Source organism: Salmo salar, chromosome 16 (assembly GCF_965601325.2).
Source record: "Salmo salar chromosome 16, fSalSal1, whole genome shotgun sequence".
NCBI classification, from domain to species: Eukaryota; Metazoa; Chordata; class Actinopteri; order Salmoniformes; family Salmonidae; genus Salmo; species Salmo salar.
The window spans coordinates 87,527,286-87,543,474 of NC_138306.1; the positions used below are offsets into that span (position 1 = coordinate 87,527,286).

The window sequence follows — 16,189 nt, forward strand, 5'->3', positions numbered from 1 at the left end:
ATATTCAGACCTCCTTTCCAACACAGATCACACAGTACAGTAAGTATGAAGGACAGAACACAGATCACACAGTACAGTAAGTATGGGGGACACAACACAGATCACACAGTACAGTAAGTATGGGGCACACAACACAGATCACACAGTACAGTAAGTATGGGGGACACAACACAGATCACACAGTACAGTAAGTATGGGACACACAACACAGATCACACAGTACAGTAAGTATGGGGGACACAACACAGATCACACAGTACAGTAAGTATGGGGGACACAACACAGATCACACAGTACAGTAAGTATGGAGGACACAACACAGATCACACAGTACAGTAAGTATGGGGCACACAACACAGATCACACAGTACAGTAAGTATGGGGGACACAACACAGATCACACAGTACAGTAAGTATGGGACACACAACACAGATCACACAGTACAGTAAGTATGGGGGACACAACACAGATCACACAGTACAGTAAGTATGGGGGACACAACACAGATCACACAGTACAGTAAGTATGGAGGACACAACACAGATCACACAGTACAGTAAGTATGGGGGACACAACACAGATCACACAGTACAGTAAGTATGGGACACACAACACAGATCACACAGTACAGTAAGTATGAAGGACACAACACAGATCACACAGTACAGTAAGTATGGGGGACACAACACAGATCACACAGTACAGTAAGTATGGAGGACACAACACAGATCACACAGTACAGTAAGTATGGGGGACACAACACAGATCACACAGTACAGTAAGTATGGGACACACAACACAGATCACACAGTACAGTAAGTATGGGGGACACAACACAGATCACACGGTACAGTAAGTATGAAGGACAGAACACAGATCACACAGTACAGTAAGTATGGGACACACAACACAGATCACACAGTACAGTAAGTATGGGACACACAACACAGATCACACAGTACAGTAAGTATGAAGGACAGAACACAGATCACACAGTACAGTAAGTATGGGGGACACAACACAGATCACACAGTACAGTAAGTATGGGACACACAACACAGATCACACAGTACAGTAAGTATGAAGGACACAACACAGATCACACAGTACAGTAAGTATGGGGGACACAACACAGATCACACAGTACAGTAAGTATGGAGGACACAACACAGATCACACAGTACAGTAAGTATGGAGGACACAACACAGATCACACAGTACAGTAAGTATGGGGGACACAACACAGATCACACAGTACAGTAAGTATGGAGGACACAACACAGATCACACAGTACAGTAAGTATGGAGGACACAACACAGATCACACAGTACAGTAAGTATGGGACACACAACACAGATCACACAGTACAGTAAGTATGGGACACACAACACAGATCACACAGTACAGTAAGTATGGGGGACACAACACAGATCACACAGTACAGTAAGTATGGGACACAACACAGATCACACAGTACAGTAAGTATGGGACACACAACACAGATCACACAGTACAGTAAGTATGGGGGACACAACACAGATCACACAGTACAGTAAGTATGGGGGACACAACACAGATCACACAGTACAGTAAGTATGGGACACACAACACAGATCACACAGTACAGTCAGTATGGGACACAACACAGATCACACAGTACAGTAAGTATGGGCACACAACACAGATCACACAGTACAGTAAGTATGGGCACACAACACAGATCACACAGTACAGTAAGTATGGGACACACAACACAGATCACACAGTACAGTAAGTATGGGACACAACACAGATCACACAGTACAGTAAGTATGGGACACAACACAGATCACACAGTACAGTAAGTATGGGGACACAACACAGATCACACAGTACAGTAAGTATGGGGACACAACACAGATCACACAGTACAGTAAGTATGGGACACAACACAGATCACACAGTACAGTAAGTATGGGACACACAACACAGATCACACAGTACAGTAAGTATGGGGGGACCACAACACAGATCACACAGTACAGTAAGTATGGGGACACAACACAGATCACACAGTACAGTAAGTATGGGACACAACACAGATCACACAGTACAGTAAGTATGGGAGGACACAACACAGATCACACAGTACAGTAAGTATGGGGACGACACAACACAGATCACACAGTACAGTAAGTATGGAGGGACACAACACAGATCACACAGTACAGTAAGTATGGGGGACACAACACAGATCACACAGTACAGTAAGTATGGGACACACAACACAGATCACACAGTACAGTAAGTATGGGACACACACCAGATCACACAGTACAGTAAGTAGGGGCACACAACACAGATCACACAGTACAGTAAGTATGAAGGACACAACACAGATCACACAGTACAGTAAGTATGGGGGACACAACACAGATCACACAGTACAGTAAGTATGGAGGACACAACACAGATCACACAGTACAGTAAGTATGGGGGACACAACACAGATCACACAGTACAGTAAGTATGGGACACACAACACAGATCACACAGTACAGTAAGTATGGAGGACACAACACAGATCACACAGTACAGTAAGTATGGGGGACACAACACAGATCACACAGTACAGTAAGTATGGAGGACACAACACAGATCACACAGTACAGTAAGTATGAAGGACACAACACAGATCACACAGTACAGTAAGTATGGGACACACAACACAGATCACACAGTACAGTCAGTATGGGGGACACAACACAGATCACACAGTACAGTAAGTATGGAGGACACAACACAGATCACACAGTACAGTAAGTATGGGACACACAACACAGATCACACAGTACAGTAAGTATGGAGGACACAACACAGATCACACAGTACAGTCAGTATGGGGGACACAACACTATTTTGACAGAGCCTGCTGTGAGATGCGAGCCAGCCAGTCACCTGCTCCAGTTCGTAGGCCTTGGCCTTGTCCTCATCCCGGTCAGCGTTCTTCCTGTAGGCCATCCCCAGACCCCACACCGCCAGGATGCTGTAGACATTGTCACGCACCCAGGCATCTGGTAGCTGGACACTGCAGGGCAACAGGCCTGTTACTGGGTTCTGGAGACACACACACAGGTTAGACAGGCAGGTTAGACAGGCAGGTAGATAGATATCTAAGTCTGGGCTCTGGCCGGGCCACTCAAGGACATTCACAGACTTGTCCCGAAGTCACTCCTACTGTACGTTGTCTTGGCTGTGTACTTAGGGTCCTTGTCCTGTTGGAAGGTGAACCTTCAACCTAGCCTGAGGTCATGAGAGCTCTGGAGCAGGTTTTCATCAAGAATCTCTCTGTACTTTGCTCTGTTCATCTTTCCCTCGATTCGGACTAGTCTCTCAGTCCCTGCCGCTGAAAAACATCCCCACAGCATGATGCTGCCACCCCCATGCTTCAACGTAGGGATGGTGCCAGGTTTCCTCCAGACGTGACTCTTGGCATTCAGGCCAAAGAGTTAAATCTTGGTTTCATCAAATCAAATTGTATGTCACATCACATGTGTCGAATACAACAGGTGTAGACCTCCCAGTGAAATGCTTACTTACAAGCCCTTAAACAACAATGCTTTAAGGATATTTTTTTTAAATAAGTGTTAAGTAAAAAATAGATAAGTAAAAAATAGAAAATAAAAGTAACAAATAATTAAACAGCAGCAGTAAAATAACAGGCTAGGCTATATACAGGGGGTACCGGTACAGAGTTAATGTGTGGGGGCACAGGTTAGTTGAGATAATATGTACATGTAGCTAGAGTTAAAGTGACTATGCATAGATTATAAACAGAGAGTAGCAGCAGCGTAAAAGAGGGGTCTGGGTAGCCAGAGAATCTTGTTTCTCATGGTCTGGGAGTCCTTTAGGTGCCTTTTGGCAAACTCCAAGCGGGCTGCCATGTGCCTTTTACTGAGGAGTGACTTCCGTCTGGCCACTCTACCATAAAGGCCTGATTGATGGAGTGCTGCAGAAGGTTCTCCCATCTCCACAGAGGAACTCTGAAGCTCTGTCAGAGTGACCATTGGGTTATTGGTTCCCTCCCGGACCAAGCCCCTTCTCCCCTGATGGCTCAGTTTGGCCGGGCAGCCAGCTCTACTTCTTTCCTTTAAGAATGATGGAGGCCACTGTGTTCTTGGGGACCTTCAATGCTGCAGAAATGTTTTTCTACCCTTCCCCAGATCTGTGCCTCGACACAATCCTGTCTCAGAGCTCTACGGACAAGTCCTTCGACCTCACGGCTTGGTTTTTGCTCTGACATGCACCGTCAACTGTGGGACATTATATAGACAGGTGTGTGCCTTCCAAATCATGTCATAACAATTGAATTTACCACAGGTGGATCAAGTTGTAGAAACATCTCAAGGATGATCAATGTAAACAGGATGCACCTGAGCTCAATTTACAGTCCCATAGCAAGGTGTCTGAAAACTTATGTAAATAAGGTATTTTTGTTTTTAAAAACCTGTTTTCGCTTTGTCATTATAGGGTATGATGTGTAGATTGATGAGGGGGAAAATATATTTAAATTAAGGCTGTAACATAACAAAATGTGGAATAAGTCAAGGGGTCTGAACAGTTTCCAAATGCACTGTAGCTAGCCACTAGATATATATATATATATACACACACACACACACATACACACACCCATATTTATGTTGATTTATTTTCCCTTTTGTACATCGTTACACCACTGTATAAAGACATAATATGACATTTGAAATGTCTTTATTCTTTGGAACTTTTGTGAGTGTAATGTTTACTGTTCATTTTTTTTATTGTTTATTTCACTTTAGTTTATCATCTTTTTCACTTGCTTTGGCAATGTAAACAAATGTTTCCTATGCTAATATAGCCCCTTAAATTGAAATTGAATTGAGAGAGAAAGACTGTTGACTTAACTCAAGTAGAGTAGATAAGACAAATACTTTCTATGTTCTCTCTATTTTAAGTTGACCTTTGTCCAAGCTTTTATTTATTTTAGGGAGTCCACGCCGGGACAGTTTGCCCAGAGCTATTGACTCTTGGCTTTCTAAGGATAAGTAACAGACATTCAGCCTACTGTGGGGATTTTACTGAGGTATCAATGTCATTAGACCTATTGTGCATGACTTCTTTCATTGCAAATGGCAACTGTACGACTGTTATTCGTCACCAGGTATGGTGTCTGGCAGTGGTACGTGATATAATGAAACATACCTGGTGACATAGAATAGTCTCATGAACGAGCCTGGCGAATCCATCGAGCTTCACACCCGAGTTACTGCGGCTCCGCATGTTGCCGTCTCTACCTGTCAATATGAAATGATGACAGACGAGTAGTTAGAGCAGGATTATTTATAGTGGGGTACAGTAGTCGTGAGTCCTGACTACATGTGAAGCATTCGCAATAGTAAAAGTACTGCAGTATGCTGTAATCAAATAACATTACTTTGCATAGAAAGTCACCTACCTTGAACCCATCAGTTATTGTGCAATGCATAAATATCGCTGTTGACAGCTTCGCAGTAGTAGCTAACAATTCCACATTCATTCAACGCATTTCATAAAACTCCTAGTTGCTGCAGCGCAGTAGCATCAGTGTCAAAATATGACCGAATACTTCACGTCGCAGAGGTGTTTTTAGCTCAACATACACCATTCCTTCACACGTAACAGATTGCGGCTCCTCTCGGTCTCTCAATCTGCCTCTCCTCTTCCTGATGTGGACAGAATGTCCTGTATACAGTTGCCATAAAGGGGGCGCTAGAGCAGCCAACGTAGAGAAGATGACTTGGTTATTACGTTTATGAAGTATTGTTAGAATCTGTTATTTTTAACATAACATAGATCTAGATTTAAACCAACAAAGAGGGCCTGATCTGTTTTCGGCTTTGCTTTCTCTTTTGCTTCGTGTGGTCTTTGTATCACCTCGGCATCATTCTGTTCAAGCTAATATTTTCATATTTTCAGAATACTTTGACTGATGCCAGTGCGACCCCACCTTGTCCATTTACATTCTGCATGCATAGTAAACAAGGACTGGGATAACGGAATTTTTAAGCCAATCAAAAATCCGGACAGTAGATGTGTTAACCAATCAAAACAGATGTAACTGCATCCCCTCTGAACGCTGGACTTCACGGGGTGGACTGCACATTTCTATTGAATAGATCTGAATCAACAATTCATAGTGTTTTTGAGTCAACAATCAAGATAAAGGTACGTTTTACCTCCTTATTTGTTTGGCCAGTCGTTGCAATTGCACATGTTGAACGAAAAAGCGTCCTGTGCTTCTGATAATGTCCACAAAAAGCCATTGAAAAAGTAGCTAGCTAGACATCCTTACTGTGCATGTTAGCTGCTAGCGCTCGCTACGCAAAGATTGTTCCCCTGTCCATCTCTGAGCTAGCTTTACACTCAAATTTGATGGATATACTGAGGGACATAAGCTACCTAACTAACAACAACTAGGCTAACTAGTTATATGACTGGGAAAATGTCTGTGTTTTGATAGGAAAATCCTCAGTTGGCTAGATAGTTAGACCGAGAAGACCATATGAGGTCTTGACTATGCAGAATACCTTTCACTAGCTATGTAAGCAAACTACCATTTATGTTTTGCAACTTTACCTCCTTGCTCCAACATACACCCTCTCACCCTGCCTCTGTATTTATCACTTTACTGAACAGACTGGGTTCAAGTCTCCTGTGCTCCTTAAGACGGAATCATCCCGATGAGCTAAAGCCCACCAAACCACCTCTGTTACACTTGTATTGATCCTTGTCTCCTCTCATATCTCCTCTCACCTTCCTCCTTCCCACTCCTCTGTCCCCTTTCATTCGCCCTTTCTCTCCTTGCCCCATCCCCTCGCCTCCTCCTCCCATCCCCTCTCCCTCCTCTCCTCCCATCCCCTCTCCCTACTCTTACCTTCCTCCTTCCCACTCCTCTGTCCCCTATCATTCGCCCTTTCTCTCCTCGCCCCATCCCCTCTCCCTCCTCTCCTCCCATCCCCTCTCCCTCCTCTGCCCTTCCCTCTGTCCTCTCCTCCATCCTCCTCTCATTCTCCCTCTCTCTCCTCCTCTCCTCCCATCCCCTCCCTCCTCTGCCCTTCCCTCTGTCCTCTCCTCCATCCTCCTCTCATTCTCCCTCTCTCATTCTTTCTCCTCTCCTCTGTCCTCATCTCTTCTCCTCCCTCCCACCAGATGCAGTTCATGCTGCTGTTCAGTCGGCAGGGTAAGCTGCGGCTGCAGAAGTGGTATGTTCCCCTGTCAGACAAAGAGAGGAAGAAGATCTCCAGGGACCTGGTCCAGACCATTCTAGCCCGCAAGCCCAAGATGTGCTCCTTCCTGGAGTGGAGGGACCTCAAGATCGTCTATAAGAGGTCAGAGAAAGAAAGACAGACACACAGACAGGCAAGGGGGTTAATGGTGGGAAATGATGTGCTCCTTCCTGGAGTGGAGGGACCTCAATATCATCTACAAGACAGACAGACGGGGTTAATGGGGGGAAATGTGGACTCCATCTGATAGTGTTGAGGTCAATTCAGGAAGGGAATTTCACAATCTTTGTTAAAGTTTTAACTTCCTGAAATTGCCCGGTTTTGAAAAGTAAATTGTAGTATAGTCTCAAAGCACTATACTACAATTGTGCCAAGGTTTAGAAGGTTGGTTTTCAATAAGACTTTCCTGCTAGGGAGGCACCCTTATGGTTTTGTTTTCAGTCAGGGGGCCATTTTGTTACAGCACTCATTCTCAGAATGATGAAGGCCATCTGATGCTTTTGTTATTCGTTATTATCCTTGCTGAACGAAAATATGTTTGTCAGAATGTGGCCCAAGGTTAGGGCCTTTGTTGTTTATCCCTGTATTATCCTGTCTTCCAGATACGCCAGCCTGTATTTCTGCTGTGCGGTGGAGGATCAGGACAATGAGCTCATCACGCTGGAGATCATCCACAGATACGTAGAGCTGCTGGATAAGTACTTTGGCAGTGTGAGTCTTCATATTTCACACTGCTACTGTTCTCTGTGGTCTTGTTGGTGTTCATGACAGTGGCCATATTGTTCTCTCTCTGGTCCTGTTGGTGTTCATGACAGTGGCCATATTGTTCTCTGTGTTCATGACAGTGGCCATATTGTTCTCTGTGTTCATGACAGTGGCCATATTGTTCTCTGTGTTCATGACAGTGGCCATATTGTTCTCTGTGTTCATGACAGTGGCCATATTGTTCTCTGTGTTCATGACAGTGGCCATATTGTTCTCTGTGTTCTATGACAGTGGCCATATTGTTCTCTGTGTTCATGACAGTGGCCATATTGTTCTCTGTGTTCATGACAGTGGCCATATTGTTCTCTCTCTGCGTCCTGTCTCGGTGTTCATGACAGTGGCCATATTGTTCTCTGTGTTCATGACAGTGGCCATATTGTTCTCTGTGTTCATGACAGTGGCCATATTGTTCTCTGTGTTCATGACAGTGGCCATATTGTTCTCTGTGTTCATGACAGTGGCCATATTGTTCTCTGTGTTCATGACAGTGGCCATATTGTTCTCTGTGTTTATGACAGTGGCCATATTGTTCTCTGTGTTTATGACAGTGGCCATATTGTTCTCTGTGTTTATGACAGTGGCCATATTGTTCTCTGTGTTTATGACAGTGGCCATATTGTTCTCTGTGTTTATGACAGTGGCCATATTGTTCTCTGTGTTTATGACAGTGGCCATATTGTTATCTGTGTTTATGACAGTGGCCATATTGTTATCTGTGTTTATGACAGTGGCCATAATGTTATCTGTGTTTATGACAGTGGCCATATTGTTCTCTGTGTTTATGACAGTGGCCATATTGTTCTCTGTGTTTATGACAGTGGCCATATTGTTCTCTGTGTTTATGACAGTGGCCATATTGTTCTCTGTGTTTATGACAGTGGCCATATTGTTATCTGTGTTTATGACAGTGGCCATATTGTTATCTGTGTTTATGACAGTGGCCATAATGTTATCTGTGTTTATGACAGTGGCCATATTGTTCTCTGTGTTCATGACAGTGGCCATACTGTTCTCTCAGTGGTCCTGTTGGTGTTCATGACAGTGGCCATATGTTAAAGCACCATTGCGTAACGCCTATCCAAATGGTCAAATGTTCTGTAAGATGGGGAAGAAGTATACATGTTGTTATTGGAACAGGGTCTGGGTGTTCCTGTGTCTAATGGAGCTGTTCAAATCGCTTTACCATTTGGAATGAATACGTTGGACTAGGAAAACTAATCTTCCAATGTGTTCCCTCTTGGTGTCTGTGTCTGTCTCCATGTCAGGTGTGTGAGCTGGACATCATCTTTAACTTTGAGAAGGCCTACTTCATCCTGGATGAGTTCCTGCTAGGAGGAGAGGCTCAGGAGACCTCCAAGAAGAACGTACTGAAGGCTATAGAGCAGGCCGACCTGCTGCAGGAGGTAAGACTCCTCACTGACCCCTAACATCTGACCCCAACACTAACCCTGACCTCCAAGAAGAACGTACTGAAGGCTATAGAGCAGGCTGACCTGCTGCAGGAGGTAAGACTCCTCACTGACCCCTAACATCTGACCCCAACACTAACCCTGACCTCCAAGAAGAACGTACTGAAGGCTATAGAGCAGGCTGACCTGCTGCAGGAGGTAAGACTCCTCACTGACCCCTAACATCTGACCCCAACACTAACCCTGACCTCCAAGAAGAACGTACTGAAGGCTATAGAGCAGGCTGACCTGCTGCAGGAGGTAAGACTCCTCACTGACCCCTAACATCTGACCCCAACACTAACCCTGACCTCCAAGAAGAACGTACTGAAGGCTATAGAGCAGGCTGACCTGCTGCAGGAGGTAAGACTCCTCACTGACCCCTAACATCTGACCCCAACACTAACCCTGACCTCCAAGAAGAACGTACTGAAGGCTATAGAGCAGGCTGACCTGCTGCAGGAGGTAAGACTCCTCACTGACCCCTAACATCTGACCCCAACACTAACCCTGACCTCCAAGAAGAACGTACTGAAGGCTATAGAGCAGGCTGACCTGCTGCAGGAGGTAAGACTCCTCACTGACCCCTAACATCTGACCCCAACACTAACCCTGACCTCCAAGAAGAACGTACTGAAGGCTATAGAGCAGGCCGACCTGCTGCAGGAGGTAAGACTCCTCACTGACCCCTAACATCTGACCCCAACACTAACCCTGACCTCCAAGAAGAACGTACTGAAGGCTATAGAGCAGGCTGACCTGCTGCAGGAGGTAAGAGTCCTCACTGACCCCTAACATCTGACCCCAACACTAACCCTGACCTCCAAGAAGAACGTACTGAAGGCTATAGAGCAGGCTGACCTGCTGCAGGAGGTAAGACTCCTCACTGACCCCTAACATCTGACCCCAACACTAACCCTGACCTCCAAGAAGAACGTACTGAAGGCTATAGAGCAGGCTGACCTGCTGCAGGAGGTAAGACTCCTCACTGACCCCTAACATCTGACCCCAACACTAACCCTGACCTCCAAGAAGAACGTACTGAAGGCTATAGAGCAGGCTGACCTGCTGCAGGAGGTAAGACTCCTCACTGACCCCTAACATCTGACCCCAACACTAACCCTGACCTCCAAGAAGAACGTACTGAAGGCTATAGAGCAGGCTGACCTGCTGCAGGAGGTAAGACTCCTCACTGACCCCTAACATCTGACCCCAACACTAACCCTGACCTCCAAGAAGAACGTACTGAAGGCTATAGAGCAGGCTGACCTGCTGCAGGAGGTAAGACTCCCATCAGGGGGATCTGCTCTGGCCCTGACATCTCTGGGCTATGTCCTGGATGAGTTGGTGTAATGATGACATCTCTGGGCTATGTCCTGGAGGAGTTGGTGTAATGATGACATCTCTGGGCTATGTCCTGGAGGAGTTGGTGTAATGATGACATCTCTGGGCTATGTCCTGGAGGAGTTGGTGTAATGATGACATCTCTGGGCTATGTCCTGGATGAGTTGGTGTAATGATGACATCTCTGGGCTATGCCCTGGATGAGTTGGTGTAATGATGACATCTCTGGGCTATGTCCTGGAGGAGTTGGTGTAATGATGACATCTCTGGGCTATGTCCTGGAGGAGTTGGTGTAATGATGACATCTCTGGGCTATGTCCTGGAGGAGTTGGTGTAATGATGACATCTCTGGGCTATGTCCTGGAGGAGTTGGTGTAATGATGACATCTCTGGGCTATGTCCTGGATGAATTGGTGTAATGATGACATCTCTGGGCTATGCCCTGGATGAGTTGGTAGTATGGCCTTTTTCTCTCTCCATCTCTCTGATTCCTATATGTCATTCTTGACTTTAGATTTGCGTTAAAAGCGTTTGTCTATAGTACTACTGTATTTAGGCTAATGTTATTCGTCTGGCAGCCTGTCGGTGGCATTGGTATTCCAGGCACTCCCACCGCCTGCATCCACATGACTGAGCTGTGGGAACCTCCTCAGGGTTGGCTGTCTGAGCTCTCACTGCCTGCATCCACAGCCATATGACTGAGCTATGGGAACCTCCCCAGGGTTGGCTGTCTGAGCTCTCACTGCCTGCATCCACAGCCATATGACTGAGCTGTGGGAACCCCCCCAGGGTTGGCTGTCTGAGCTCTCACTGCCTGCATCCACAGCCATATGACTGAGCTATGGGAACCTCCCCAGGGTTGGCTGTCTGAGCTCTCACTGCCTCTGTTCATAAAGAGGGCTTCACTCACTATTCAGCTCTCATTCATGACTACCATCAGCATGAAACACTGGAGAATCTGACTGCCAGACAGGGGTGGGGGGGGGGGCAGGAGTGACAAAAAAAGTGTGGGGGGGTACTTTTCCGGTCTAATCCACCCTTTTCATCAGAATTGTTCGAACCAAAACAATAAAGCTGCATAATATTTTTTTCCAGGGCAAGTCTTTATCTTTTACGTGTAGCTGAAGAGTTTGTGCTCGAAGAAGGATTATTTCTGTTTTAGGTTTGATAATGTTTACTAGTTTAAACAAGGCTTGGTTAACAATGTGACAGAAACGATGCGAGCGCTTCAATGGGACAGAAGGCGACGTGTTGTGATTCTGGATGGTCAGATGGCAACAATGAATAGTAAGTAGGTGGCTCGTTTCAACTAGTTCAATCTTGTTCTGTCAACAGAGCTCGGTGCTTATTATGGGATGTATTAGTGTACGAAATCCGACTTTTTGGATATAGTGTTAGTGATATGTTAGAGAAAGACCCCACTGAACGATTTGAGAATATGAAGAATCACATTTGTCTTGGTAAAATGTATTTTATAACAAAGGAAGTGAAATGCAATCACCAAAGCGCGTTATGGACACCCTTTGTGTTTGAGAGACAAGTGCACATTTTATGTTTTCGTTGAAATATAGTTTCCATGTTGTGAACAGTCTAATGAAAGAAGGATCGCGCCCTCCCAGAACAAGCTTGGCTGGTGCGTTAACCAGCGAATTCAGACAAACACCAATAAGCCAACCACGTCTCTGCTAAACAACCATCTATTGGTTAGCTTACTGAGCCTGGCAGTCATGCACATCATATGAAACGAATGAGGTGGTCAGTGCAGCACAATGCACACAACACTAAATGCTTTACCAAGCTAGCTATCTACTGTCGCTAGTAACATAATTAAATCACTATGGATTCGTTTTCATGAAGCAGCAGCCTGTAGCCGTCTGCCGAGAGTCCCTTTACTTAGCTAGCTAGCGAATCATGCTAACCATTTAGCTAAGGTTAGCCAGCTAGCTAAAAGTCTGTATGGGCTGTATACGATTATGGAGAGTGAATAAAAAAAATATATATCTTGCTAGCTCGTTATCTAGCTGTGGCCATCTGGCTAGTATCAAAAGGGCATTCTACAACAGTAGCAACGTTAGTGCAGCTAGCTAACGTTGACTAGACTAGACCATAAAGCAACACACACGGACATCCATTGCCAAACAACGCTATTGCCATCTTCTGGTTTGGAGTATTTTAACGAGACTGAGGACTTCGCTGTGTGAAAACTCTGTTCAGAGGTGCTAAGTACTGTCAGCAGGAAAACATTTGACAATCCTACCGATGTGTCTGAGCTATTATTGATTAAATACCTTGTTAATAGCCCAATTTTGAAGCCACAACTAATGTCTGGATTGGACATTTTGTGCCTTTCCCTTATTGCTCATTTGGAACACATGAGGTTGGTGGCACCTTAATTGGGGAGGACAGGCTCATGGTAATGGCTGGAGCGGAACACATGATTTGATACCATTCCATTCGCTCCATTGCAGGCATTTTATTATGAGCCGTCCTCCCCTCAGCAGCCTCCACTGATTTAGACCAGCTGTTCTAGCGGTCAGTTGTATTCAAACAGTGCTTTTCTCTCTCTCCGTGCTTCACCTCCTGCTAGGATGCCAAAGTAAGTGTTAACTCTACCTGATATGCTTTATTTAATAGTGGCGTTGGAGCAGTTACTCAAGTCATTGCATTTAGGCTTTAAACACCTTTTTTCTTGTGTGCACTCCATAAACCAATCAAACTGGTCCGTCTTCAGACTGACTCGTGTCTTATCCTTCTCACCTATCCTCTTGTCTGTTCCCTCCCTCCTTTAGGAAGCTGAAGCACCACGGAGTGTCCTGGAGGAGATTGGCCTGACATAAACTCCCTCCCTCCATCACTGACCCAACTATCTCCCTCTCTCTTTACTCTCTCTCTCTTCACGAGGGCCCAAACATCTTGTTCTCTCTCCTTTAATGTGATGTAGTGTTGTCTTGTACTAAAACTCTTATCATGTTAATGTTACTTGTGCCAACTGTCTGTTCCTTTTTTTTGTACCTTGTCAACACTCACCTTTTGAAACCCCTAGGGTATATGCAGCCAGTAGCCACAAACTACACCAATAATAACTGAAATCTCACCCACCTTCCTTAAGTCAGTGTTTTGTTGTACATGACATGTCTGTGACGGGCATTTTAACTTCAGTCTAGTCTCGAGAACTTAAAACAATTCAAAGTATATCATAAAGAGTAAGAAACCCCATTTTACTTAAATGGGATGTTCACAAGTAAGCAAAACTATGTCAGTATTTAAGAAGTGTTACAGTTTAAAGTATTCATGTTCATTCTTTCATTGTTTGACCAAAGAACACTGTGTTATAATCATATCGTTTTGAAGATAAATGGTGTTTAGGGAAAAATATGTGCTCTCTCGGGGTTGGGGTCAATTCTATTTCAATTCCAATCAATTCAGAAAGTAAACCAATTTACAATTTTTACTCATTGAAAATCATTGAAGGAAATGTGCATTGGAATATCAGTGTATTCCTGAATTTAAATGGAATTGACCCAAGCCGTGCTCTGTATAGCCTGAGTCCCAGATCTTTGTACTGTCTTGCTACCTCCTATGTCATTCAGTTGGGAAGACAGCACAAACACACCTGGGACTCCTCCCATTCTGCATGCTTTAAAAGGCAAGGGAAGAGTACCACTGGGGACTCCGCCCACTCTGCATGCTTTAAAAGGCAAGGGAAGAGTACCACTGGGGACTCCGCCCACTCTGCATGCTTTAAAAGGCAAGGGAAGAGTAACACTGGGGACTCCGCCCACTCTGCATGCTTTAAAAGGCAAGGGAAGAGTAACACTGGGGACTCCGCCCACTCTGCATGCTTTAAAAGGCAAGGGAAGAGTAACACTGGGGACTCCGCCCACTCTGCATGCTTTAAAAGGCAAGGGAAGAGTAACACTGGGGACTCCGCCCACTCTGCATGCTTTAAAAGGCAAGGGAAGAGTAACACTGGGGACTCCGCCCACTCTGCATGCTTTAAAAGGCAAGGGAAGAGTAACACTGGGGACTCCGCCCACTCTGCATGCTTTAAAAGGCAAGGGAAGAGTAACACTGGGGACTCCGCCCACTCTGCATGCTTTAAAAGGCAAGGGAAGAGTATCACTGGGGACTCCGCCCACTCTGCATGCTTTAAAAGGCAAGGGAAGAGTACCACTGGGGACTCCGCCCACTCTGCATGCTTTAAAAGGCAAGGGAAGAGTAACACTGGGGACTCCGCCCACTCTGCATGCTTTAAAAGGCAAGGGAAGAGTAACACTGGGGACTCCGCCCACTCTGCATGCTTTAAAAGGCAAGGGAAGAGTATCACTGGGGACTCCGCCCACTCTGCATGCTTTAAAAGGCAAGGGAAGAGTAACACTGGGGACTCCGCCCACTCTGCATGCTTTAAAAGGCAAGGGAAGAGTAACACTGGGGACTCCGCCCACTCTGCATGCTTTAAAAGGCAAGGGAAGAGTAACACTGGGGACTCCGCCCACTCTGCATGCTTTAAAAGGCAAGGGAAGAGTAACACCAGTGAAAATGAACAAAAAGGGATTCTGTTACTAATCAAACTTCTATTCGTCACACAATGTTTTAACTGTCAATGAAAATGCATTTAGGGCTTGTTTCGTAGCCTGGTTCTGAACTGAATTGTTCTGTTCATGAAGCGATCGTGAAACTGGAATATTCAGTTTGAATCATAACAGGCTACTTGTTATGAGGAAGGTTGTGACAATTGAAGCACAAATCATGAGGTACTCCCACTATATCACTGCCTGTGCTTAGTGCACACGGACATGACCAGTTATTGAATTGTTTACAAAAACCATGGGTTAAAGAAGCCTAAACCTGTTGCAATTCCCTGTCTACCGTACAGACTGCTCCTCCTTTACCAATGACCAGAATGGTGTCCTGTTAGGACATTTAATGTAATTCCCTGTCTACCGTACAGACTGCTCCTCCTTTACCAATGACCAGAATGGTGTCCTGTTAGGACATTTAATGTTCTCTGTATCTGTCAGCTTGTACTGTATTTGCTCTTTAACTGTGGTGACATCCCCAATGGCACCCTATTCCCTACATAGTGCACTACTTTTGGCCAGAGCCCTATGAAGAAGTGCACTATATAGGGAATAGGGCACCATGTCTTGCTCCTGTGTACATTATGAATCATTTCAAAGTATTGCATTTCTTTTACACAGACAACTGTCACTACTTCAGTTCTCTCAAATACTGTAAATCATTAAAACAAATGTCTATGGATTAGCAGAATGGTTGTTTTGCCTGGGCTTTTTTTTCACAGAAAATGTAAAGTGTGTGTGGAAGAAACAAGGTTCAATTGGAG

The 16,189-nt window shown here is 45.1% G+C and overlaps 2 protein-coding genes across 6 annotated transcripts in view; one reads left to right on the forward strand and one right to left on the reverse strand.

The window, feature by feature from the left end:
* LOC106574892 (phosphorylase b kinase regulatory subunit alpha, liver isoform) overlaps window positions 1-5,750 on the reverse strand; it is a 36,400-nt gene extending 30,650 nt beyond the window's left edge. For both annotated transcript variants that reach the window (XM_082963136.1, XM_082963137.1), the window contains exons 1-3: window positions 5,475-5,750; window positions 5,226-5,313; window positions 2,940-3,098 (exon numbers count right to left, since the gene is read on the reverse strand). In XM_082963136.1, the coding sequence (XP_082819262.1) occupies window positions 2,940-3,098; window positions 5,226-5,303 (237 nt within the window). In that variant the 5' untranslated portion in view covers window positions 5,304-5,313; window positions 5,475-5,750. The remainder of the gene's footprint in view (window positions 1-2,939; window positions 3,099-5,225; window positions 5,314-5,474) is intronic.
* Window positions 5,751-5,901: 151 nt separating this feature from the next.
* On the forward strand, window positions 5,902-16,116 carry LOC106574895 (AP-1 complex subunit sigma-2). Of its 4 annotated transcripts, XM_045698342.2 has the most exons (5): window positions 5,902-6,227; window positions 7,212-7,390; window positions 7,891-7,999; window positions 9,319-9,456; window positions 13,635-16,116. In XM_045698342.2, the coding sequence occupies exons 2-5, from the start codon at window positions 7,212-7,214 to the stop codon at window positions 13,680-13,682; spliced, it is 474 nt and encodes a 157-aa protein (XP_045554298.1). In that variant the 5' UTR covers window positions 5,902-6,227; the 3' UTR covers window positions 13,683-16,116. The 4 variants fall into 4 exon arrangements, with proteins under 4 accessions (XP_045554298.1, XP_045554293.2, XP_045554292.2 ...); XM_045698337.2 differs by lacking the exons at window positions 5,902-6,227; window positions 7,212-7,390; window positions 7,891-7,999; window positions 9,319-9,456 and adding an exon at window positions 10,177-10,782; XM_045698336.2 differs by lacking the exons at window positions 5,902-6,227; window positions 7,212-7,390; window positions 7,891-7,999; window positions 9,319-9,456 and adding an exon at window positions 11,872-12,132.
* The last annotated feature ends 73 nt before the right edge of the window (window positions 16,117-16,189 follow it).